Genomic DNA, 25,573 nt, shown 5'->3' with positions numbered 1-25,573 from the left:
AATTGTTCTGGTTTTTTCCATAAAAATGTTTTTGTTGTTTTTTTTTTTCTTTTGTCTCCCCCTTTGCCATTTTTGTTTATGAATATTTAAATGTGAAACGCAATTTAACTATAAGAAAATGTAAAATGAACTCTGAAGTCGCGCGCCGCTGAGCTCATTCAGATCAAATTAGAATCCGATTAATTTAGCATATTTTATTAAAAGTTCTACTATATAAACATATATATATACATATACATATTTATATTTATATATTAGTCAGGTATAAATTTCGTATAAATAACATTATAATAATGCAATTGTGCTAATTGAAATACAGAGTTTTTTTTGGCTCCATCGCCCATCAGAGCGAGGGATACGCATTCTTCGCGTAGTTCACACAGTAGTTGGGCGCCCCGAAGAAGGAGCAGACGCCATTGGCACTGCTTGGGTTCGCGCCGAATCCTCCATAGCAATTGGAATAGTTCTGGCAGGAGCGCAGCTCAAGTGGTGCAAAGTTCAGGGCGTATGCACCGGGTGGTGCACTGTGCGTCAAATTGGGGTACTTGTGCATATTGTTGGGCACCGGAGCCGGCACCAGCTGTGTCGACGTGTCCAAGAGCGGACGACCGAGGCTGACGCTGCGCTCGTTGCGTCGAAATTTGGCACGACGATTCTGGAACCAGACCTGAGGTGGATCGGAGCTTACAAAGGGTTCATATGGTTGGCTAAGTTGACCCGTGGCTTACCTGCACTCGTGCCTCGCTCAGATGCACCTTGGTGGCCAGTTCCTCGCGTACAAATGCATCCGGATAATGGGTACGCTCGAAGACCTTCTCCAGGGCTGTGAGCTGAGCTGAGCTGAAGGTGGTGCGATTGCGACGCGGCTTCCTGGAATGCCCCGAGCTGAGATTGTTGGGGTAATCTACGGCACCGCCGCCGCCTACAACGAGAACGGAAGACAATTATAGAACAATTAATAAGAAAATCTTTGGCTTTTATTGAGATTCTTGGAAGCCCCATAAATAATCGATTAGAGCCCGGACATATACTATTAATTTGTCAGCCAAAGAATTTTCGGGCGTACTTTTATGTTTCTCAACACATTAAATTTTGCATTCCCGTTGATCCTTTCGCTGGCGCTGTACCCAACGGGAGGGTCATAAACATTTGGCATGGGTCATAAAATATATTTATATACATGCATATTTATATGAGTGAGTGTATGTATATTTCAACATGCTCGGGCAGCTGTCTACTAATTTTAGGTGGCAAGCCGACGTACAAAACAAACGCCACAAATTTACGATCTATTAATTAAACCGAAATTGTGACATTAAGCGAACAGCTACTTTCACTAATTGATTTCAGACGAAAGACAAAGATGATAAAAAAGAACAACAGCCGAATAGAATATGCAGAGTGTATGCATAAATATTCCATAACCTGAATCCATTCAAAACATTGTATAATGGGCTTATATCAGCCAATAGAAGGCAATATGTAAAAAAGAACTTTAATTGCAAATAAATCTCAACCGTATAACCGTATAAGTTTGCTCAAGTTTGTCTGCGGGCCAGCATTTTCATCGCAATAACCGTACCGACGCTATAAGAGAATTCGTTTTACTGTATTGTCTAAAAATAAATGAAGCTTTACAAATAATATTTTAGGTATATTATTTCAAATTTTTTGCTCCATTGAAATCAATATCATTGTTATTTTTAATGCAAATGATAATATTTAATATTCTAATTATAAATAGTAATGTATTAGCAGTCAAGGCACTTGAGATAAAATACTCCTGGATTTTATTTATAAGAAGAATGTTATTCAAATTTGTCTTAACTTTTGTTTATCAAAAATCTCTCAAATATTGTCGGGAATTCTATAAATCTTTCTAATATGCATTTAAATTATTTATTGAAATTAAAATTTGTATGATTAAATTTATATTTAAGCTTGTTAGGCTATTTATTCTTGTAGAAAGCTTTTCAAAATTCCAGGGTTTTTAGAAAACAAATAACATTCAAAGAATATTCAATTTAAATGAATAAAAATTTTAGAAGCCTAACTAACCCGGTTTGCCTTACTCACTTCAAGTGGACGCATTCAATATGCTTATATGTAAGATGGGGTTATTTCCTAGTAAATGTTTAAAATTTCATACTCAAAAAGAAATTGACGATAAGTGGATTATGTGTATACACACAGTTGGACATTCATGTGGACTGGAGGACCTCAACCAAGATGTATACATTTGTATATACAACTAAAAACAGGCTGAGCTACTAAATACCTTCAAAATGGATAAGTAAATTGAGATTAGCAAGTGAAAAATATGATCAAAGTATTTAAAAAGAATAATGCTAATTATCAAGAGAATTGGGTCTTTAAAATATTTCTAATATAGACAACAAATTAAATTTATTCCATTTTAAAAGAGTTAGTATCCTCTATGTATTATTATATATTGTTCATAACATATTGTTCACTCAATAATAAACTTTTTCTATATTCTAATAAATAGATTTATTTTCCGTTTATTTATTTTTTTTTATAAATATCCATATTGAGTTCATAGAAGTAACATTGGAAAACATCGTAAATTAAATTTTTTCGTTCTTATTAATATTTTTTTTTTTTTGCGATCTGTTATAAAAATTAATATCTTTTATTTAAATTTTAATACAAAATTGATAAGATTCTATATTTAAATTTTAATAAAAACCATATTGCTCTACGTTTTTTTTTTTTTTTTTTTTTTTGATAATTGAACTAGAGATTCCGCAGCGATATTCGTTTAAGGAATTCTTGGTAGTGTAACATAAAATGGATTATAAAATTCTATACTTTCACATAGCCATGTTTTCTGCTTTGTTTGAATGAAAATCATGTTATGTATTGCTGTATGCGATGCTTAGCTCGTAAATGATAAATTTGAATTGAAATGAGCTGAAAATTTATGATATTATGCGCACGCATGCCAAAGGCAAATATATGTAGATATCTGCACACATATATATACATATATATATATACTTATACATACAAGTAGATATAGTTATGCATGTGATTTATTTGGGTAGCTGCAACTACAGCTCATGCATGACATCTAGGTGCCATATGTGGGCGACATTCGCTCATTTATGCCGCCGCCAATTGCACAACCAAATGGATGACAGCCTCATCTTTGTGTGCATATTTCTCTTTCATTTTTTCATTTTTTTCATTTTTCTTTTTTTTTCGTTTTCCATTGCTGCTGTGCGAAAAAGCTAAGGAGCGCACGGGCGCTGGCGTGGCTCTGGCTCCGGCTCCTGCTCCGGCTCCGGGTTGTCTCCTGGCCTGGTTTTAGGCCCGTGCTCTTGTCAGCGGTATAATTTGCTATGAAATATACGCAGCTCATTGTCACTGCTGGCAATGGCAATGCTATCAGGAGTCAACTCTCAATCGTTGGCCACGCACACAGTTGCTGTGCCTCTTTTTGCTGCGCCTCTTTGCTTTCCCCCTTTCAGCTGCATTTCCGACTGCAGACAACACTTCAACATTGTCAACATGACAAAACGTAATCAAAGCTGACATGATATTCCCTCAGAGGCCGCATGCCTTTGAACAACCGAAGCGCCAAAGAGCGCAGCCCAACGACTATATTTTCCAAGTGGAGCATAAAACGACCAGCCACATCCCAGCCAGTCGCAGTCGCCGCTGCAGTTGCCGTTGCCGTTGCCGTTGCCGTTGCCGCTACCGTTGCTGCTGCAGTTGCAGTTGCAGTTGCAGTTGCAGCCCCTATCCCACGTTCACAGTAAATGGCTGAGACCAGAGGCGTGTGTGTTTATTTTTATCATTGCTCGGATTGTAACATGTGCCCGTCTTCAGTTCGGCTCTCTTTCCCTAGCCATGCCCATGCCCATGTCCATGCCTATCCACAAATCTGATTGAGGTTTCCCTTTCGATTTGGAGTTTTCGTGCTCCGCTTTTTTATTTTATTTTATTTTATTAAGCTGCAACTGTTTTTTATCGCTGCTTGCCCGATTCGCTGGCAATTCAAATTAAACAGCTCGTCTTCCCACTCCTCCCCTGGGACCTCGTGCGGCTCTGCAGTTGCTCTTATGGAGCGCCTGGGCTGATCTACGATGCCATCCCGCGGACAGCTCCGCTGACAAATTGAGACAAATGGCGTGGGTAAAAGATTTGGTTGGGTTAAGGAAAAAAAAAAAAAACTGAAACTGACTACACGGAATGTATAGCCCGATGATTACCACCCTGAAGCAGACGTGTGGCATGTCGAAATGATAAACTACAAAATGCCTTTAAACTACCTTAAGTGAATAGTAGGGATTAACAAATGAAAGCCAATTTAAGTATCATTTTATCATCATTTGCAAATTCAAATCAGCTTATCGAATATATTGGAGTGATAAATTATTAAATACATTTGATTGAAAACACTTTTAAGTTGATTTTAATTAATGCGATAAATCCATAAATTATTAAATTTGTATCATTTATGGTATAATATTAATAAATCATAAAGATGCAACGGATGCTGAGCTAAGAACCTTTTTAAAATTTATCTTTAATATCAATATTGAGTTGATTTTGAAGCGATTAGACAAATCATTAAAATATTTATTTAAGCAATTTTTTATTTCTAAAAAAAAAAAAATTTATTTAATATAACAATTGAAAGATCAATGTAGATTATGTACTTTTTTAAAGGTATTTTAATATATAAAAATATGTATATATTTCTATGTATCTATAATTTATATATTAATCTATATATTTAAAGGATAATTACAATTATGTTCAAAATAATACTAAAATGTATATTTGCAATAAAAAAAATCTTTTTAAATACGTTTATTAAACATTTTAATAATTTTGTATTTTCGCACTAAATTTTCAAACCAACAAACTTTGTCAATAATTTCATTTGAAATATTATAAAATTTTCAAAAACTAAGAAGATTAAAATATTTATTAAAATATTTGTACAATGTTATTATAATCAACTTTTGTAAATAAATATAAGAAATCTTGGCAAAAACTTAAAATTCTTAAGAAAAAAAATTATAATTTATATTAAGTTTGTATTTTTGCTTTTACAATTAGTTTTATATTTGGAAAAAAAAAAAAACCAATTATTATACATATGTCAAGAAAACGTAATTATGTGGAATGTAGGATCTATCCTAAATGTGACGTAAAAATATACATTTTTGATAGATAATTAGGCTGTTATATCTAGAAAATCTCACATATAGGCGAGTCTCTTGAGAGTGTTTATTAAATTAAAAATTACCTCAAATGTATTAAAAGTCGCTTTTGAAACGAATGACATTTTGATTATATGGCTGTGACTGATGCGAATGTGATCCCAATTTTGTATTTAATAATAATATGTATAATATTATAATAATATAATAATAATAATATAATAATATAATAATATAATAATATAATAATATAATAATATAATAATATAATAGATTGTAACTTACCAAAGTTATTGGCCAGCTCCATGGATAATTTGCTCTTGGCAAACGCATCCTGTTTCAGTTCGATGAGATTGTCCACGGAGAAGCGATGCATTTTGTCCAGCTCTCGGCGATTTGCAATTTCCTTATCCTTGACGTAGGAGGCTTGATGTAGTTTCTCATCCAGCTCCAGGGGCGGGGCGGCATACGTCGCCTCGCTGGATGCCAAGGTGTGAGCTGGCCCGGAACCGGGTCCGGATGCATTGGACGTCGCCGACGGCATTGTCGAGGCGGCATAATAGAAATTGCCGGCACCGCCGACGGGTATGGAATGCAGCTGCTGCTGATAGTTTAACATGGCTGGCGAATTGAATTGAGATTCTTGTGCAAATCACTTGGTCAATCACTGTTTTCCCTAATTGGCAATTGTTAATAATGATGATGATGCGGGCAATGGTGACGATGGCGATGGCGATGGCGATACGAGGAAAAGGGCAGAGAAACACACAATTCAATTGGGCGTGCGAATTGTGCGTTAAAATTCTTCATTTGTCTTTCTAATTGGATGCTGATTGAATTAATTTATTTTGTTTTCTCACTGCGCGGCTGCATCTGCTGCTTCTGGGGGCATCCTGCGCGAACTTGGTTAATTGGATTAGCACACAACACATAAACGAGTTAATTACGATAATTGTCGCAACGATACTAAACCGTGCCAAAGTCGTGTGCCCACTGAAATTAGCCTCAAGATGCGAGCCGCCTCAACATATCCACATCCATCCACATACACACACACACCCAAACACACACTCTCCTCAGGCTGCTCACCCTGCTCACTCTTCTCAAGTGCGTTTGCTCTCGTTCTCTCGCGATCGCTAATTATAGCAGCCCGGCTGCCATTGGCCGATCGCAGCGAGATCGACGCCTGCCGCCGACATTTTGAGTGGGCGTTGCCGCTCGGCGAACGGAAAAACTCAAATGAAATACGAGGTGAAAAGTAGCAACAAGTTCGGCCCATTTAAGTGGCAATAAATACCAATTAGTGGTCGCGTAATGCTCGAGTTCCAATTGTCCTTGCTGGGCATCTGCTGTTGTCGTTGTTGTTGTTGTTGTTGTCGTTGTTGTTGGTGTTTGTGTTCCATTTTCACAGGATGCGTTGCATCATGTTCTTGAGTTGCATGCAGCGCATAAATCTTGCCACGCACAATGTTTGTCATCCTTGTTAGCTAATTTCCATAACCACAACATGATGTTAATGTTTCGAGCCATTGCCAGGCATCGCCCGACAAGCAGCGAAACGGGGGCAAGGATGCATGCCTGCCTGCGGCAAGGGCGTGCACCGTGGGCGGAACTGTCAGTTAAGTGCAGTGCGCGGCTGCTGCAGTTGCTGTTGTTGCAGCTCAATTGCAGTTGCAGTTGCCGTCGGTGCCTCCCTATTTGCTGGCTGATAATTGATTCCCTTGATCTGTGATAGAAACCAGAGCCGAGAGCAGGTGAATTTGGTCTATCTGATGCTGAACGGAGTGAGGCAAAGTTGGCCCAGAGTCAACTCCTTAGCACACATTTGCTCATTAGGAGCCGCCAGCCAGCTATCTACTGAAATTATAATATTTCTGACAAGCCAACTCTCGTGCCCTCAAATTGAGCTGTTACAGAAGTTTATCCAAAGTACTTGACACTCTACTGCGGCCTCGGCTCAGGCTCAGGCTCTGGCTCTGGCTCTAGCGCTGGCGCTGGCGTTGGCTGTGGTCCTGGGTTTGGCTTCACAAATTATCTCACGTTTTCGTGTTCAAAGTTCTTGAGAAATGTTGCGGTGTGTATTTTTAATAAAACTTCAAACTTTTGCGCTACTTGCTACGCTTTACAATGTCTCTCCGACGTTTTTCTTCAGTTTCAGTTTTGAAATTCTTTGTCACGAAACATTTCTCGCGTGCAACTGAAAGCAGCTGGGCGTGGCTTTGCGCTGGTAATACGTCTTACCTGCAAGGCGCACACACATGCTCACATGCATACATACATGAGAAAAAGAACAGAGCAGCTGAAATTCTTCTGGTAAGTTGGAAACTTGAGCAGACAGTTTTAATGTTGTCAGATAGCAGAAAGTAACTGCACTTGGCGTGGTCCGAGCTAAGCATGGGCTGGCCGGAATGCCTCCAACAACGGACAGGCATCTCAATAATACAGCCGGAATGCTCATGATGTGGATTTATATGTGGGGCACTAACAGAAACAATAGAAAAGAATAAGGAAATTCTATTTAAATTTGTGCATGCATATGTATATACATATATATGAAGAACTGTGGTTCTATTTTGTGAATGCTCCCAAAAGTATGCAATAAATAAATATTTTCCTGGAGAAGAAAATTCCATTTCTACCGTTGGCTGTTTAAAGTCAGCAAACTTTCCAATCTTCAATGCATTTTTTGTTTGGCTCAATAAAAAGGAAAATAATTTAGGGCATTTGCCAAAACTTCTGTTTGCATCATTTGCCATTTCACATTTCGCATTTCACAAGTCTGCGCTTGTTTCGAAATTTCCATAAATACGCCATTATGTAGAGAGAGATGAGCGGGAGGGGATTGGCATCGTGACCAAAACCGCATTGTGGTGTATTTCGTGTTATGCGGTTATGGGGCATGCAACATGGCAAAAATAAATTGCAATTCACGAACTGCAACTGCATGTGCCTGTGCATGTGCATGTGTGAGATGTGAGATGTGTGACAACAGATACGAGGACGAGAGTCATGCAACACGTGGGGCCGCCTCCTGGTCAAATGCTAATTAAAAACCCGGGCAAGAGCGAGCGAGATGGCAACAGCAGAGGGTGTTACTTAACACTGACAGCAATAACCAAAAACCAATACCAATGCCAATGCCAACTCCAATACCAATACCAATACCAATAGCAATCTCAATATAACCGCATGACGACATCGATTTGCATAAAATTAAACAAAGTGGCACATTTTCAATTTTGTTCTCATGGAATCACAGCAGCAAAGGAATCCAAGCGATAAATATTCAATGCCTGTTGACGAACACTGGCAGATGTTGGGGAACAAAGCAAAAGCTGGAACAGGGGGAGCAGCAGGAGCTGCTGAAGAAAAATCTAAGGTCCTCCAGCCTGTGGCCCATAAATGTCCAGCTCCAGCTGCCCGCTCTGCATTTATAAATTATGCAAGCGATTTTTAAATTGAACTCTGTTTTGGCTCAGCGTTGCTCATTTCAGCCTGCTCAGATGGAAGGCAGCCAGCGGGCATTGCACAGCTCCAAAGTACTCAAGTAGAGTAGTAGTAGATGATAAAAATTTGGTATTTGTTTTCTTTTATTGTAGAGAAAAACATAAATAATTAAATAAAAATAATAAAATATAATTTATATATTATTTTTTATATTTAATAATAATAATATACAATTTATTTATTACTTTTATTATTAATTATTTATTATTATTTATATATTATTAATATTCTTTTATTTATTATACCCTGAACCCATTGAAAATGGGAAATCAGGGTATAATGGTTTTGTTAAAAGTATGTAACAGGCAGAAGGAGGCGTGGCAGACCCCACAAAGTATATATATTCTTGATCAGGGCGACGAGCTAAGTCGATTTGGCCCTGTCCGTCTGTCTGTCCGTCCGTCCGTCCGTATGTATGAACGCGTCGATTTCAGAAGATATAAGAGCTAGAGACTTGAAATTTTGTTTCCTAGGTCCGTGTATATCACGCGCATATCAAGTTTTTCTTTATATATAGATAACTACTCCCGATATTTTATTATCGATCAAAAACCTTATCGAAAGCTAGTTATTTAATTATATCTCCTACACCTTTAGAGCTAGAGCTTGCAAATTTTAAATGTAGACTTATATGTATTTTATATAATTTCGATTTTTGTTGTAATTTACCCCCCACCCCTATATCCACCCCCTCACCCTCACCATTGTAAAAGGCGTATTTCAAGTACTAGAGACATGTGCTTTGGAATGTACATACATTTTCACCATATAATTACGCCCTGAAACTTTCATTAAGATTGTAAGTCTAGAAATTAAATTATTCAACAAATAAATTCTTATAATGTTACTACACTACAGCGCAGCCCAGGCGCAGTTAGCAGAGCGCATTCTAATACGTGTGTGTGTGTATGTATGTGTGTCGAAAAGAAGTGCAGACTGATTAGAATATCAGTTTAGAGGCTTCAGGGTATCTCCTAGTCGAGCAGTCTCGACTAGAGTCTTCTTACTTGTTTTTTTATTTTATTTATTTATTTTTTTCAATATACTACATGTTATTATAATCATATATAATTTTGTATACCCTGAAATCAGGGTATAATGGTTTTGTTGAAATGTACATAACAGGCAGAAGGAGGCATGGCAGACCCCACAAAGTAAATATAATCTTGATCAAGCCGACCAGCTGAGTCGATTTGGCCCTGTCCGTCTGTCTGTCCGTCCGTCTCTCCGTATGTATGATCGCGTCGATCTCAGATGATATAAGAGCTAGAGGCTTCAATTTTTATACTCATTCACGAAAGTGAATCAGTATATTGGTTTTGTGCAATGTCCGTCTTGCTGTCCGTCCGTCTGTCCGTCTGTCCGTCCGTCCGTCTGTCCGTATGAACGCAATCTATTTCGGCGCTACTGAAGCTAGAGACTTGAAATTTGGAACACATACTCGTGTATATCTCCGATTTATAAAGTGTTAAAATTTTCCCGATCCGCCCACTAGGGGCGTGGCAAATCGGAAAATGCATTTTCCGATATACCAGAAATCATGTTTGTTGAAGAGCTAGAAAGCTGAAATTTTGTATGTAGGTCCGCGTTGACCACCCAAGATCTCGAGCTATGGCGGATATATCTACGCCCATTGGGGGCGTGGCAAATCGGATAAAACTGTATCTCCTAAAGTTGTAAACCTAGAATGCTGAAATTTTACACGTCAGCTAATAGTATGATTCTATAAAGTCTAAAGATAAATTATAAGTCTACGCCCATTGGGGGCGTGGCAAATCGGACCTGAAGATATAGTGATTTTTTAAATTCTCCTATATTTTGGATACTATTGATGCTAGAGACCTCAAATTTTGTATATATACTCGGACTGATCACCCAAGACCAAAAAGTTTTGTCGGATATATGTCCGCCCACAGGGGGCGTGGCAAACCGCAAAAGTTTATATCTCCTAAAGTATAATAGCTAGAAGCTTCAAATTTAGATAGTTGAGTTACTGGTAGCCTTCTCTATCGATTTTTACGCCTCTTTAGGGGCGTGGCATATCGAAAAATACCCTGTAATTTTCACATTTTTTGAGGGTAAGCATTCAAACTTTGCAGTTAGGGTACCGTTATCCCTTTCTAAAAACTGATCAAAAATGAGGTGTCTACGCCCAGTTGGGGCGTGGCAAATCGGAAAAACCTGTATATTCTACAGTATTAGAGCGAAACTTAACTACTAAATTATTGATGGGATGTGAATGAGTATTCCGCAGTCGGTAACGCCCGACTGCAACGTTCTTACTTGTTTTTATTGTGCGTATATATAGCGCGCATGTCGAGTTTATCTTCAAAAAACGATAACTCATTCCGTTATTTTGTTATCAATTAAAAACCTTACCGAAAATGAATAAAATTATATCTCCTACATCTTTAAAACTAGAGTCTCCACATTTTAAATATATATTTAGATGTATTTTATACAATTTAGATTTTTGTTAAAATTTACCCCCCACCTCTAATCCACCACCTCAGCACTAGGTTTGTAAAACGAATATTTCAAATACTGGAGACTTGTGCTTTGGCAAATGGATGCCTTTCAATGTTTTAGTTACGATCTCAAAGTTTCATGAAGAGAGTTCATCGACAAGAAAAGTTATCAACAAATTAAGTTCCTGTAGTAAGACCACACAGCAGCCCATACGTGTTTATGCGTGATTGGATGCAGTATTGACTACAGCTTTCTAGCTTGTTTTGAGCTAGAAAGCTTTTAATGGTGAGTTATTGTTAATGATAAATTTCGTTCAGTATAAGTGCAAGATATTCAAGGTGTGTTGGGGACTCTGCAATATTGATGGAAGGAAATGTAGTCATATGCCCAACCTTGTGAACCTGCAATGAAATGTAATGGAAAATATTGCAAAGATTCGAATCGTGTGATTAAATATGAAACAATTTCTCCTAAATTTGCTAGATATAAATAGTATGTTTAATGTTTAGTAACAGGTCCATCTCCTTATTATTAGGAGCGATATGACAAAAATGTGTGATTGCCATCGAATGATTCGAACGTCATATGCAATTAAATTTGAGGTATAAAAGTGCCAAACCGTACTGCATAAATATCATTGCGAAGCTGAAGACAAACAATGTGAATCAAAATGAAGTTTCTCTACCCATTGTGTATCGTGATTTTATTGGCCATTTGCTCGTGTGCTCTAAAGTATATATTCGTTCCTGAAAACGAGGATTTCTTTCAAGAGTGTCCAAATGCAAAAAGTAATGTTCTCAATGTGAACCAAGCCGCCGATATGTCACATATGACATTTGCGATACATGATGATGTCATATTAGTTTCGGGAAATTGGACTTACACCTGGATGATTGAAGTTGGCGATCGCATTCAAGTACTTTTTGCTCGTACGATATATGATTGAAACCCATAATTAGTATTTTCTTTATCTTAGGCCTCTTTTTCATCACTTAAATATGATCGTGGAACGTGGCAGCAAACCCCATACAGCATGAAAATCCACGACTTTGTACCAGCTCTGTTCGACAGGAATCTTGACTTTTACAAGTATTGGACAAGACATATCATTAATAGGAAAGAAATCAGACACACAATATTTTACCCAGGAGTAGGTATACTACGACTTTGCTTTTCCCCAATTAATGATAATTTCAAATAGACTATAGTGATTCACGAGCCTTTTGACGTAAACGTGACAGTGGAATCCAATGGAATGCCCATAAATGGCCGCTACAAGTTTACTACCATCATAAAGGCCTTTGACTCTAACAATGTGCGGCGTGACACATACATCTGCTTCGAAGTAATAGGCGACGTTAACAGGCTGTAGATGAGATGAAGGGAATGCACGTTGTTCAACACTAACCTATAAAGAACAATATACGCATTGATTAGCTCTTGAATGTTTTATTGACTATTAATAATGTCGATCTGTCCCCAATCATATTCTGTATTGATTGAAGGCACATGAGGTATATATGAACTCACTTATGGCCCATTGACTTTTCTTCAGATCTCGCAAGCAACAGTCAAGTGTCACTCAAAGGATCTCAGAAGATATAAGAGCTATTGAGCTGAAATTTGGCATGCATACTCGTGTATATCAATAAAAGTTTATCTTATTTTTTTCGATAACTTATCCGATAACTTTTTTTATAAAGAATAATCGAAAAATCGACTTGGTTTTTTCAGCCTAATTTGAGCACTTTTACACCTAGAGACTTCAGATTTACTGTGTATATACATTTGATGAATACGAAGATTTTGAAATTTACAGATGTTGGATACCACGCTCCCTTCGCCCCCAATTTGTTTAAAAGTACTAGAGACTTGTGCTTTGGAATGTACACACATTCTAACCGTATGCTCACGCTCTGAAAGTTTCATAAGGAAAGTCCTACCACAAGAGACTAATAAATAAATAAATTCTCAACTAATAAATTCTCATAATATTGCCCACACTGCAGCGCAGCCCAAGCGCAGACACTGCTTACTGCGCAATTAGCAGAGCCCGTGCTTATACGTACGAGTGGAAGCATGTGTATGCATGTGTGCATAAAAGAATTGCAGAATGAGTAGAATATTAACTTGGAAGGTTCAGGGTATCTCCTAGTCGATCAGTCTCGACTGGAGCCTTCTTACTTGTTACATTTAAAAAAAATAATAACTGATCAAGTATATTACTTCAAATATTTAAAAATATAATCAAGTATTATAGGAAAGATCTTCATTGGATATCAAATGGATGGCGTCTTTTGAGTCTTTTCTTTCCTGGCTTGATAATTATGTGTTTCACTTGAACTTGTGCTAATACTAGGCTGATCACTAAACCGTTATCTACACCTTAAGCCACATATAGAATAACATCTCACACCTTACGAACTCTTTGGTTATCATTTACGATGGCATGTGCTACTATTTTAGATGCAGCTTTATCAAAAAAGCATTAAAATTCCTCCACTAATATTTAGAATAGAAATCGGCTTTCTTCTACAAACTGCTCTGCTTCTATGGGTTACAGGATATAAGGCTCTGGCTAAAAGGCTTGCTGCTGACGCAACTCACAAGGAACTGTGTGAGTGCGTGTGTGCGCCTAACGAAGTGTTCATGTGGCCGGTGTGTCAGTGGGCGTGGCATACTCTTAACTTGCTTTTAAAACCTGCTTCCTCCGTGGGGACTGAAATATTCATGCGTTTCATATAGTTGCGCTCGGACCTATGTCACAATAAAAGTCAAAAAGCTTTTCGTGCCGTAATTGATGTAAATCCCCGCACCGTCAAAAAGCGGCGCATGATGATGCAGCTGCAGGCCGACAGGGGGCGCTACAGTGTATGCACATGTAATGGATTTTCTGTTTACGCAACTCCCAACTGCTTGGCGTGTATGTGCGAGTGTGTTTGTGTGTGTGTGTGTTTGTGGTATGTCAAACAGCACGCATCCTGTGTGCTGCTTCCGGTTATTTCTTGTTATTATATTTCATTGCCTGCTACAGAGGCGGCATTCGCATTGCGAGAAACAAAAAGAAAAAGAAAATGAAAACGAAAACGAAGAAACTTTTCGCAGAGTAAGTTTTCCGTTCGAAATGAGATGGTGCGAATGATGGATCGAGGGGCGCCGCTCGACCGGCGGGGCATATGCCAACACTTGTTTTCTGTTAAGTGATTTAGGCAAAAGTTTTCACCCTTCGCTACCCGCTGGCTGCTGTCAGGCAGCGTTTCGTTTGGCATTCGTGTTTGGCATTTTGGTTAGACGACACGCTCGACAAGAGCATTGAACAGGAGATGGGGTGTGAGGTGGGGGTATGCGGTGTGTAGCTGTTTTTTGAAATATCGGAAATGTTTTACAAAACTTTTGCCAGCTATAAGTTGGCTCACTGAATAGCTGCCACATAATCGCCGTCAAGTGAAATTCATTTTCTTGACAAACAACATGAACTTCAAAGACCACGTTCCCAATTTCCCCGTCGCCCGCCCCTCGCCGCTCTCTATACACCCCCTGCCCGGGTCGGCCCAGTTCCACGCGCTTATTGCTGTCTCTTCCGACAAGGAAATTGAAATGCTACGTGTGTGTGCAACATTTACACCTGGCGGGCCGCGGCATGGCTTAGCCTATTAATTGTGGCTGCAAATTGATTTAACCGCCAAATTACAGTTAGTTGTTGTACGTGCAGCAGTCCTTTAATCCCCTGAGTATGATATTGTAAAATAATTGATCACAATTCGATGTTCATGCGATTAATTGTCTGCAAATATGTTAGCAAGCGAGAAAACACAATTGAATCTCTGCTGCTGTTGCTCTTGTTGTTGCTGTTGCTATTGTCATGTCATTAGTTGATTGCAAATTTCCAATCAATTTGTCTCTTATATACTCTACTCTGTGCCACACTCCATACGGCATGCAGTGCGCAGAGGAGGGGAGCTCAATATTGGTTGAAATATTTCAAAATATGCATTTGTGGACAGGGTATCATCGACTACCTACTCCTTTCGCTTGCCCTCCCCCTCCCACGTCAGCTTTTTTGTCAGCTCAGTCAGCTGCAAAGTCAGCTCCATTTAAATTTCGCTCACGTCTGCTGGCGGATGAACTGCAGAAAAGAAAGCAACGCGAATGGAAAAATCAACGGATACGGATGTGAGGTTCCCAAGCCCGAGACTCTGGCTGGCGCCGTCGCCTGCAATCAGATGCAATTAGAGCGTCAGAAAGCAAAACATTCAACCGTAGCTGAAATGACACTGAAATTCAATTTACAATAACAAGCAAAACAAAAGAGAAAAGAGAACAAGTAAAAGAAAAAGAAACACCAAACGGCAAACAAAACTGAAAAAGTGCAAGTGATTTTTAGTTAGTTTTTATTTCACTCCCATTCGGGTCAAGTATTCGGATGAGTGAGTGATTGAAGGCGAGGCCGAGATATTGCTCAGACGAGATGAGTGCGTTGACAATATGCAATCATCTTAATGTGCAGCATTTCACGTGATTAATTTCACTTTATTGACTTCACATTCGAGTGCAGTGCGCCCAAATGCCCAAATACGCCGGGCCTTTTCAGTTTGCTCCATGGCCCACTTGGCTGCCAGCTGAACTGATTCCGAGTCATGCTTGAATTATGCCTCAAGTGTGCCGGACTAAGATATTTATGGCAAACAAGCCTTGGCTTTGTCTCTACTTTCACTCGAGTTCACTCAAGACCAAATGAATTTCAATTTGATTTATTAAAGAATAAATAAAGAGTTTATTAAATTGCAATTTTCATATGTCTAAAGGCAATTTTTAAATTAATTTATAAAGCTGATCTTTGAACATGGAAAAGAACATAATTTTTATGTGTTTAATTTATCAGTAAGCTACATAAAAATATAAGAAATATTCACTTTTATAAAATAGTATAAGGAAGAGAAAAGTAGAAAATAACACAAGGAAAGGGAATAACAGAAATGAATAGAAATCAAATTTGAAGCACAATAAAGGAAAATACTTAACCAGGCGTATTTCGATATTTATATTTATTTTATTAATTTTTCCCTTATTTTACAGTATCATAATATCCATACGGCTCTCTAATATTTTTAAAAATATATTCCATTGCCTATGTTCAGAAATAATGTAGCATAATATGCAGAAAAATTGTTCATCTCGGTCTAGTAGTTTTGGATTACCAAGAAACCATCAATTCCTTCTGTATGTAATATCACCTCACCATTACAGTAATCGCATCTGTATTTTTCAGTCTACCGAATACAAGAAAAGAGAATAGTCTAGATCAAACACAAAATTTGCAACTCTCCAACTGGAGTCCCTGGCTCCTTCTGCTCTTCTTCTTCGTTTTCTATCTGAGGGGCATTGAAATTACTTTATACGTAGACATCTCGTTCCTCTACTCAATTGCTCTCCCTCTATTCAAACAGCACCGGCTCAGTAATTTGTGAGCTTTGCTTGGATAGGCGTTACTCTAGTTCGTTTCATTTACAGTTAAGAGAGTGTCTTAAGACATCCTCAGCTCGCTCTTAGGCAACTCGAGTTCGCACGATTGCAGTTGCATCCGCTGCTGCTGGCATTGAAATTGAAGTTCGCGTTGGCATCGACGTTATTATTGTGTGCCCACACAGATCTGTGCTAGTCAACCGTCCCACACACTAATGAGTGGGCGTGTCAGCATTACCCAATACAAACGTACATACACACATACATACGTATGCAAATATTTCATACATACTTTAACCAGCTCAGAAGGGCATAAATCAAAATGCTGCAACTTTGTTGTAGCCAGGGAGTTTTTGGTCGGGGAGTGTTTCGTGTGCTGCTGCGCTTAGTGAAACTCATGCCCACCATGGATTAGGCCAGGATGATATACGTTTCGCGCGCGTGAGCAGATTCCGCATCCAGCTTTGCGCCATAAAGGCAGCGGTAAAGGCAAAGGTAAAGGTATTTCCCGCCCGCCCTCGCCGCCCACCTTTTTATGACAAGCTGTCCTCCATTGCCGTTCCGGCGAGGGCACTCGCTGGCGTTGATTGTGTGACGCCAGTGCCGCATAAAGTCAGCGCCAGGTGGCGCCAATCTCAATGTGGGTTGCTGCCTTGCTCTCTCTATCTCTCTCTCTCTCTCTCTCTCTCTTCCTCTCTCTGTGTGTGTGTATCTGCAGGTGTCTCTACATTAAAAGCCATAAAAGATTCATAAAATGCATTTCGCACGCCGAAACCAAATATGCCGCAACATTCACGACGCCACATCCATAAATACGAGCCATATACGGCAGCAAGCGCCCATACGGACATAAATTTTAAAGTTTGTAATGTGCAGGTGTTCATAAAATGTATTTACGAGCACCGGCTTGTGGCAATGTGAGCTGCGCAGATACAGATACAAGCAGATACACATGTGCGAGTGTTCCTTAAGAGGCTTTTCGTCCCAACTGATGGGACAGTTGCATTTTTAACCCTAATGAAAGCAGCTAAGAGCACTAAATAGCCAACCTTTCCATAATGCTAATATTTACAGAAGCTATGGCCTCCTCCTATACGAGGTTCGCCTATCATTTCCCCATGCTTTCCGTTTCAGCTGCCAAGCGAAAACTTTCAGCGTCTGGAAAAACTTTATCACGTACGCGACATTTGGCAATTGCTGCAAAATTGTGCACAAATTATATCAATTTCGAAACGTAATCATTGAATCTTATAAATTTTCTGACTGCCTCTCCCCCCTGTTTCTGCTCGCCGCTCCCCCTCGCGAGCCTGGCACAGACACATCCGGCCAGACGGAGACGCTGCAAAATGTGAAAATCAAATATTTATGATACTTTTGAGCACAAATTTTCTGGCCGTCGGCAAAAGCAAACTACAAATTTTCTTTTTACGCCCCCCGCTCCGCTAAGCTCTCTGGATGGATCCACGGTTTTGCCTTCGGATTTATGTGCGTGCCTTTTGAAAATTCAATTTAATTTTCAGTTTTTCTAGCATGCGCCATGAGATTCCCAATGCATGAGCCTCAAGTCGCGAATGCCTTGAATTTAGTTTTTCTTTTTTCTTTTCGCAGTGATTTCATTTCGAAGGTCTGCGCATTCAGCCAATTGCACATTTTTTTTTTTTTTTCAGTGGCTCTGCATAAGCTATCTCAGGCTGATTGCAATCAGTCAGTAGAAGCTCAGTAGCTGGATCAAATCTTTGGATTCCGATGATGATGAAATCATAAAACCCAAATTCAGTGGATCTATCAAATGTGTTTTTGAGCTAGTTATCTAATTATCTCTACTTCATATCTGGAGCAGGTATTTCATTGAAGAAGAAGAATTTTCTAAGGACGAGATGAGTCGACTTAGCCCTCTGTCTGTCTGTTCGCCCATCCGTCTCTATCTATTTAATACTATCTTATTTACACATGGTGATACAAAAAAAGTTTGTATTACAAGAGTATCATTTATGTTGGAACTCACCATGCATGAACGCGTCGATCTCTGAACATATAAGAAAACCTAGAGACCTGAAAAATTCTGGAGGTCCATATAGAGCACGTGCAGATCAAGTTTATTTAATTTTTATTAAAGTCATTTTAAAGTATTTCCTAAACAGTAAAAAAATATTATGCTAATGCTTCAGACGAGAGGACTCACATGATCAACTCTCTCAATCAGGAATATATAGATAGATACGCTGTCTCTGTCTCTGTGTCTAGCTGTATCTGCCACGCCGTTGAGCTCGTTGTATGCATAGCTATTGTGACATACGAAGCAATGCAAATAAGTGCATTAGCATAAGCAGCGGTCCATCTGAATTCGGTCGTATTGATAACAAGAATGTGGCAAGTGCTGGCCCAGCCAAGCCAAGTGGAGCTGTCGGGGCCATCTGACACTTTAAGCCAAAGAAAAGCAACTCGCCTGACCGCCTCGATGTAAAGCATTTGTACATATTATTCCAATCGGGCCATTTTGCGGGACATGTACTCGGATGCCTTGGCTACACATAGATAAGCCCCAATTGAAGTTGCATTTGCCAGTTGAGCGATGCACGCAATGTCTCACACTATTGGGTGTGGCAGCAGGAACAGCAGCAGCAGCAGCACTCAGTGCCATCCTGGCTGTTGTCCTTGTCGTGCTGTTGGTTTTGGCTCTGGCTCCACAGTTTGAAGATGCTGCAATGCATTATGCTAAAATGTCATTGCGTGCTTATTGGCGTTACGCCCGTCTCTGTAGCTGTTGGCGATGCATATTGCCATCCGGATGAAACAGCGACTTATGCTAAACTGACAGCCAGCAGCAACCAGCCACAGCCAGAGACAGAGTCAGAGTCAGAGTCAGAGTCAGAGCGAGAGTCAGAGCGAGAGTCCTGCCGGAATGCTCGTGGAAAATTGAATGGAAGCTCGTTTATTTTGTTGCCATTTGCCATTGTGGCAAAGAAATTGACGCTCCATCGAGCGCTGCTGCGACAGGATTTGTCAGTGTCGTCGGGCGTGCCAAAGTTGCCAAGTTATAAATGCCTGGCAATCGCAACACAAAGGACATCCCCAGCACCAGGCATTACCGCAAGCCCAACACTGTTGCCAGCCACTGTATGGGACTGTCATTATCGTTTGGCTTGCTCGCAATTACACATGCCATTGACACAGTTACCTCCATATGGTCGGGATGCCGTCTTTCGCCTCGCCTCGCCTCGCCGCGCCCACCGCTCCGCCCATTCTTCTCGCAGAGATACCGAAATAAATGCCAGGACATTGGCTCTGGTTGCCTTCCTTTGCCCCAGCTCAAATTCAAACTGTCTCTGTGCCTCTGTCCAAGGAGTATTGTGTTTTCTTTTGTTGGCTGTCTCATAAATTGCCCAGAGCTTCGTTTCGTTTGCGTTGAAAAGATATAGCTGCACACCTCCTCCCTAACACACACACACACACCCACACACTCAGTCCTGTCAGGTCGATAAAATCCGTTTTAAAGCAATAGCTTTAAGCCACCTTTAACCAATGAACTCAAATGGAATTTCGGCTAGTGTATTAGACCGATTGTCGAAGGCTTGAGACTTACATTTTATAGATAAAATGCATATTTTTGAAATTAAAATTAAATTTTAAGTTTAAAGTCTTTAAATTCCTAGCATACAGTTGATTTCTAAATGATCTGGCAAAGAATGAAAAATTTAATTTGTTCACCTCTTAGATGTTAAGAAAGGACAATTGTGTAAGGACTGCATTTGACTTGCAGCGGAGAACTTATGAAATTTAAAAGAAATAAATATAAACAGATTTATACTTTGTTTAGCAACACTAACAACATCCAGGACAATATCAATATTTTAGATGTCTATAAAGTAAATGCAGATATTGCAGATGTAAATATTACATGGCTATTTATTGGTAAGACGTTTTACTGTATATTTAATTGGGTTTCATTTCAACAAGAAACTTAAAAACCTCTTAAAGACTAAAATTGACACGAATATCATCACCACATCACATCTTTTGATTTGTTGATAACATAAAGAATTTGATATTGCTGATGGTCTAATTGACAAGGATTTAAAATATATTTAAAGTTTGAAATATTCTTCAAAGTCATTAAAAGTGCGAAAGCATGATAAGCACATATATGTATATTTAAGGTCAGGCATTCATTATTTGAGGTGAGCTCAAGAATATTACTTATATTTTATCAGAATAAAGTTGAAATATTGGATCCGTCTCGATAATGTCAATGTGAAATTAATATTTAGATCGTTGCTCGATTTTTGACTGGGGCAGGGATTTCAATTTAATAAAGTCCAGTACATGGGACATATATGTCGATGAGCTAAATCATATTTGTATAGGAATTTAGGTTAATATATAGAATATAGGTTGGTTTCTAAGCCACTGGATGTGACTTCATCCAGTTCTGAAATTGAATACTCACATAGAATAACTGAAAATCCAATAGGAAAACAAATAATATAATTTCAAGCTTCGAGCTCGGTAGTACTATGATCTATTTTGTACTTCATATTGAACCAAGTACAGAGAATGCCGTATAACTGAGCTGAACATGGCGACAGCCGTGGAGCGATCCATTTTGTAGAGATTGTAGAGCTTGAACTTCAATGGGTTGCGCACCAGCTGCAGCTGAAAGCTTTCATACTGAAAGTAGTTGGCAATCCATTAGATCTGGTGATTGAAGCGAATATATCCACTTACCGCCATCTCGAAGCGTGAGTCTAGACCCGGAGCCAATGTTGAAAATTGCTGTAGCAGACTCAGCATTTCGCCATGAACGTCTAGAACAATATACAGATTGTCCATGGTAATCAAAACATCCGCAAAGTAGAAGAAGGTTTCGCAAAACAGGAGAAGGTTCACGTACTTCCAACTTGGAATGGCTTTGGTAACGTTGAAGCCGATAATGATAAAGTAGATGGTGGCCATCACGGAAATGTAGGTAATGGCGGACACGCACAGGCTCTGAATGCCAAAGATGCGAGATGAGCATTGCAAAAGGTTTTGCAGTTGAGATTGCGTGCGGGCAATGTCCTCCAATTGTTCGGTCAGAGTGAAGTATCGACTCATGCGCGTAGTGCGCAGGCCAGGTTCAGCCTCCAGCGATCGAGCCGCTACGAGCACCGCTTTTAACTCCCGGTTGAGCAGGCAGTAGTGGCAATAGACATTCAAGTTTATGAAGTAGATATGTGAGATGATGACATTGACCAAAGCAGTAAGAGTATACAGCAGTATAATGCTGACAGCCATGTAGACTGTCATGAAGCGCTCGAACACGATTAGAGTTAGGATGACCTGAAAGACTTCCAAAAACAAAATGCTTAGACACTTAATCACAACTCGATGTCGCCACATTCTCGTTACTTCAGGCCTCCGAAACGCCAGTCGACTGAGGGCATTGATGAGCTCGATCAGGCGACGGCGCTGCCACCACCGGCTGAGCAGAGTGACCGAAACGCAGCTCAGCCGCGTCGTATGAATGACCAGGTAGAGGTATTCGTGCAGCACACCGGCCTTGAGCCACATCGTGTGCATGAGTTCACTGTTACTCAAGATGATTAGCTGACTGAAGATCATGACATTTGCCGCAGCTGCGTAGATCGAGGCCCGACGCGTGATCCGACCTCGTCCCGTTCTCAAATCAATCTCAAAGTTGAGCACGCCCAGAAGACGCGAGTAGAAGTACACTAAGCGCAGAATCAACTTCACCGGGTCGAACATTGTGTGGGACTGAAACGAATTGCAATTTCCAATTGTGTATAGACCCCTCCGATGCAATGGACTGATTGACTGATATGATAATAGGTAAATTGAATTAATTTCCTAATGGAACGACCCTAATAAGTAATAGTAATTACCGTTGTTCTTCGATGAGCTTTGCATACTGAAGCTGAACGCATTGATAATGGAAAATCAGAATTTTGTTGAAATGTATGTTAACGGCAGAAGGGGGCGTGGCTGACGCCATAAAATAAGTATACTACTCTACTACTCTTTGTCTATATGTATAAGAGTATAAGAGTGTATCTCGGATGCTATAGGATATAAGAGTCACCAAGTTTTCTATTTAGTTTAATTTGAATTTTATACAATTTTGATTTTTGCTGAATTTTGACTACAGGCTAAAACATGTGAGGAATTCTATATATGAAAGGTCACTTTGCAAATATAGCCGATATACGAGTGATTTGGTAAATTTTCTAATATGGAAAATACTCACTAGAATATGTAGATTATATGCTGCTAAATTCATTAAAATCCATTAAGCGAAACAGAAGATATTAAACTAAACGTTATAATAAATTCTTTGGCTTCTGGTTATCTTAGGGAAATCACACACGGTGCCCAGAAATAAGCTGTATTTTTACTATCATATAATCGAATTGTTTATTGAAAACGGGTTCAGCTAATATAAATATGCATTTTTGAAGTCGTTTTGTATGAGCACCAGGGAACTGGTAACCACTGAGCTGGCCAAGGTGACTGACTTCGACTTTTCCATGTTGTAGAGTCCCAGCACAGAGAACTTCAAGGGATTCCACGCCAGCTGCAACTGAAAGCTGTCAAACTGTGTGAAAATGATAGATGTGATTGATCTTGTATGGAACTGAATCGTGATTGTCTTACGACACTCGCTAGTCGCCGGTCCAGGCCCGGGGCGAGGATTGTGCTCTCCGAGAGCAGGCCCAGCATCTCGGCGTGTGCATCCAGCAGGGAGTACATTATGTTGACCGATATGTAAATGTCTGCGAAGTAGCAGACGAAGTTGAAGCTAAGCAGCACCAAGTTGCTTACGTTCCAGTCCAAGCGAATGTCGCCAGTCACTTCGCAGAAGGTTAAGTAGATCATGCCCACGCCCGCCATGTAGTAGCTGATGGTGATCAGCACGGTCTGCAGGCCGAAGCAGCTGGTTAAGATCTGCAGCAGCTTCTGCAGCTGGGACTGGGTGGCGGCTATCGCCTCCAGCTTGTCGGCCAGGGCACAGCACGTGATGGCAAAGACACCTTTGCGGTACTCAAACTCCAGCCGTCGCACCTCGGCCAGAACCGAGCGCAGCTCCAGCTTGAGTAGAATATAGTGGGCGTAGATGTTGAGCAGGCCGAAGTAGTATTGCGAGATAATGAGGTTGACGAGCACGGAGAGTGTGTGCACAACGAGGACCGTGAGCACCAATGCAACGGTGAACTTCTCGTAAATTCGCTGCAGCAGGACGATCGTCTGCAGGAGGTCAATGAGAAACACGGTCAGCACTTTGCTTATGATGCCGCGTCGCCACATGCGCTTCACTCGGGGCTTCTGCTGCGCCAGGCGCTGAAAAGCGTTCACGAGTCGCATGAACCGCTGCCGATGCGACCAGCGGTCCACTAGCGTCACGCACACACAGAGCACGCGACCGCCCTGGATCGCCACGTACAGGTAATCATGCAAGTGCTCCGTCCGCGGCCACAGCGAATCAATTACCTGTGTGCCGCAGAGCCAGGGCAGGCTGCAAATGGTAATCACGTTCACCACGGCCGCGTAGATCGAGACTCGGCGTGTGATGAGCGCCCGACCCGTGGGCCAGTCGATCCCAAAGTTGAGCATGCCCATCAGCATGGAGTAGTAGTAGACAAATCGCAGCAGTGAGCTGATCAGGTCGGCCATGGCTGAACACTGAACGGCACTGAACGTCCCGACATCTAGAGCGACTGAGGTCAGCTAGTAATTCCCACTGATTGGCTGACTACGCTATAGAAATAAGTTTATTACCTAAAATGAACTACACAGAGCATTACCGACTGCCCAATACTCGTTCACAAACGAAGAAAGTTTGAAGAATCTTATTCTCGTTTTGTATGAAGTCATCGATAATATGAAAAAACATGTGTTTACATATATGTATGTACAAAATACAAATATATAAAAAATAAAAATAAATATTGTTGTTGAGCAACATTAATGTTTTTATTTATTTTTTTCTCTTTATATTATTTTATTTTATTCCTTTTATCTTTCATATAAATGCATATATTTTTTATATTTATATATTGATATACATATGTATAAAGACTTTTTTTTTTTGGTATACAAATTATTATTTGTTTACTAATTCAATGAGTATAAATTAACGCCTGAAATATTTTTATTTTCTGTAATTTAATTTATGAATAAAAATTTAATTAACTCTCATGATGATGGGCTATGCTTCTGGTCACCTGAAGTCTCCCAATTCACATGCCTTCAAAGCCGAGTCTCAACGCTTGTATCTTTATTTCTATATGATATTTGACGCCAATATACTCTCATCAATTCCAGTATAATAATCCAATGTTATCTTCGATCCGCTAACAAGCCATGTGCTTTGTTATCAGAGCTAACATCCTTAAGCATTTCGACATCAATTTGGCTGTCATTAATTACAGCGTGCATGTCATGGCATATACATACATGTGCGACAATAACTTGCTCATCCCCCTCCCACACACACACACACACACACACACATATATATAATACACACACACGCGCGCGTAAAGCTCTTTGATTTGAGGCTTTCGTCGGCCATTTTGTGGCATCTTTGTACGTGTATTTTTCATTTCCGCCTCGTCGTTGCGGTATTTCCGTTCATTTTTCACATATTTTACAGCATTGAGCCTTTGCTCATGTGTGTAAGTAGCGCGCCAAGTGGCGCACAAATGAAAACTCGCTGTGCTTTCCCTGCTTTCTTCTCATTTTCTTCGCCATTCCTTTTCAATTTTTTGCAATTCATTTTTCATGTTGGCATCGCCGTCTTTGCCGTTGCCGTTGCCGTTGTCCTTGTCGATGTCGCTGACGCTGCGGCTGTCGCTGTCGCTGGCTTTGCTTTAAAGCTTTTCGTAATCCTTTTAGAAATTACGTTTCTCCTTTCAATATTATGTTTTATTCGTGTGCAT

At 39.9% G+C, this 25,573-nt stretch overlaps 3 protein-coding genes across 3 annotated transcripts; all 3 read right to left on the bottom strand.

Annotated features, from left to right (window-relative positions):
- Positions 1-263: 263 nt before the first annotated feature.
- Positions 264-6,184, bottom strand: LOC6580774 (retinal homeobox protein Rx1). The gene is made up of 3 exons (XM_044011272.1): positions 5,484-6,184; positions 729-922; positions 264-667 (listed from the first exon to the last, which is right to left on the bottom strand). The coding sequence occupies exons 1-3, from the start codon at positions 5,815-5,817 to the stop codon at positions 344-346; spliced, it is 852 nt and encodes a 283-aa protein (XP_043867207.1). The 5' UTR covers positions 5,818-6,184; the 3' UTR covers positions 264-343.
- A 14,939-nt stretch (positions 6,185-21,123) lies between these two features.
- LOC6580772 (putative gustatory receptor 59d) lies at positions 21,124-22,441 on the bottom strand. The gene is made up of 2 exons (XM_002006539.3): positions 21,363-22,441; positions 21,124-21,305 (listed from the first exon to the last, which is right to left on the bottom strand). The coding sequence occupies exons 1-2, from the start codon at positions 22,380-22,382 to the stop codon at positions 21,150-21,152; spliced, it is 1,176 nt and encodes a 391-aa protein (XP_002006575.1). The 5' UTR covers positions 22,383-22,441; the 3' UTR covers positions 21,124-21,149.
- Positions 22,442-23,067: 626 nt separating this feature from the next.
- Positions 23,068-24,305, bottom strand: LOC6580771 (putative gustatory receptor 59d). Its single transcript, XM_044011236.1, is given in 2 exon segments — positions 23,068-23,226; positions 23,229-24,305. Coding segments are annotated over 2 exon segments (1,236 nt in total).
- Between the last annotated feature and the right edge of the window lie 1,268 nt (positions 24,306-25,573).

This window comes from Drosophila mojavensis, unplaced genomic scaffold, assembly GCF_018153725.1.
Source record: "Drosophila mojavensis isolate 15081-1352.22 unplaced genomic scaffold, ASM1815372v1 contig_81, whole genome shotgun sequence".
Taxonomy (NCBI): domain Eukaryota; kingdom Metazoa; phylum Arthropoda; class Insecta; order Diptera; family Drosophilidae; genus Drosophila; species Drosophila mojavensis.
The sequence above is the reverse complement of the archived record's forward strand: the minus strand, read 5'-3'. Positions and strand labels throughout refer to the sequence as shown.

Excerpts from the sequence above, each read along its gene's own strand:
- LOC6580774 (XM_044011272.1), bottom strand. The coding sequence starts at position 5,817 with ATGTTAAACTATCAGCAGCAGCTGCATTCCATACCCGTCGGCGGTGCC. Across the intron at positions 923-5,483 it reads GGAGCTGGCCAATAACTTTG|GCGGCGGCGGTGCCGTAGAT; the intron begins GTAAGTTACAAT and ends TTCTCGTTGTAG. Across the intron at positions 668-728 it reads TGAGCGAGGCACGAGTGCAG|GTCTGGTTCCAGAATCGTCG; the intron begins GTAAGCCACGGG and ends GATCCACCTCAG.
- LOC6580772 (XM_002006539.3), bottom strand. The coding sequence starts at position 22,382 with ATGTTCGACCCGGTGAAGTTGATTCTGCGCTTAGTGTACTTCTACTCG. Across the intron at positions 21,306-21,362 it reads ACTCACGCTTCGAGATGGCG|TATGAAAGCTTTCAGCTGCA; the intron begins GTAAGTGGATAT and ends AACTACTTTCAG.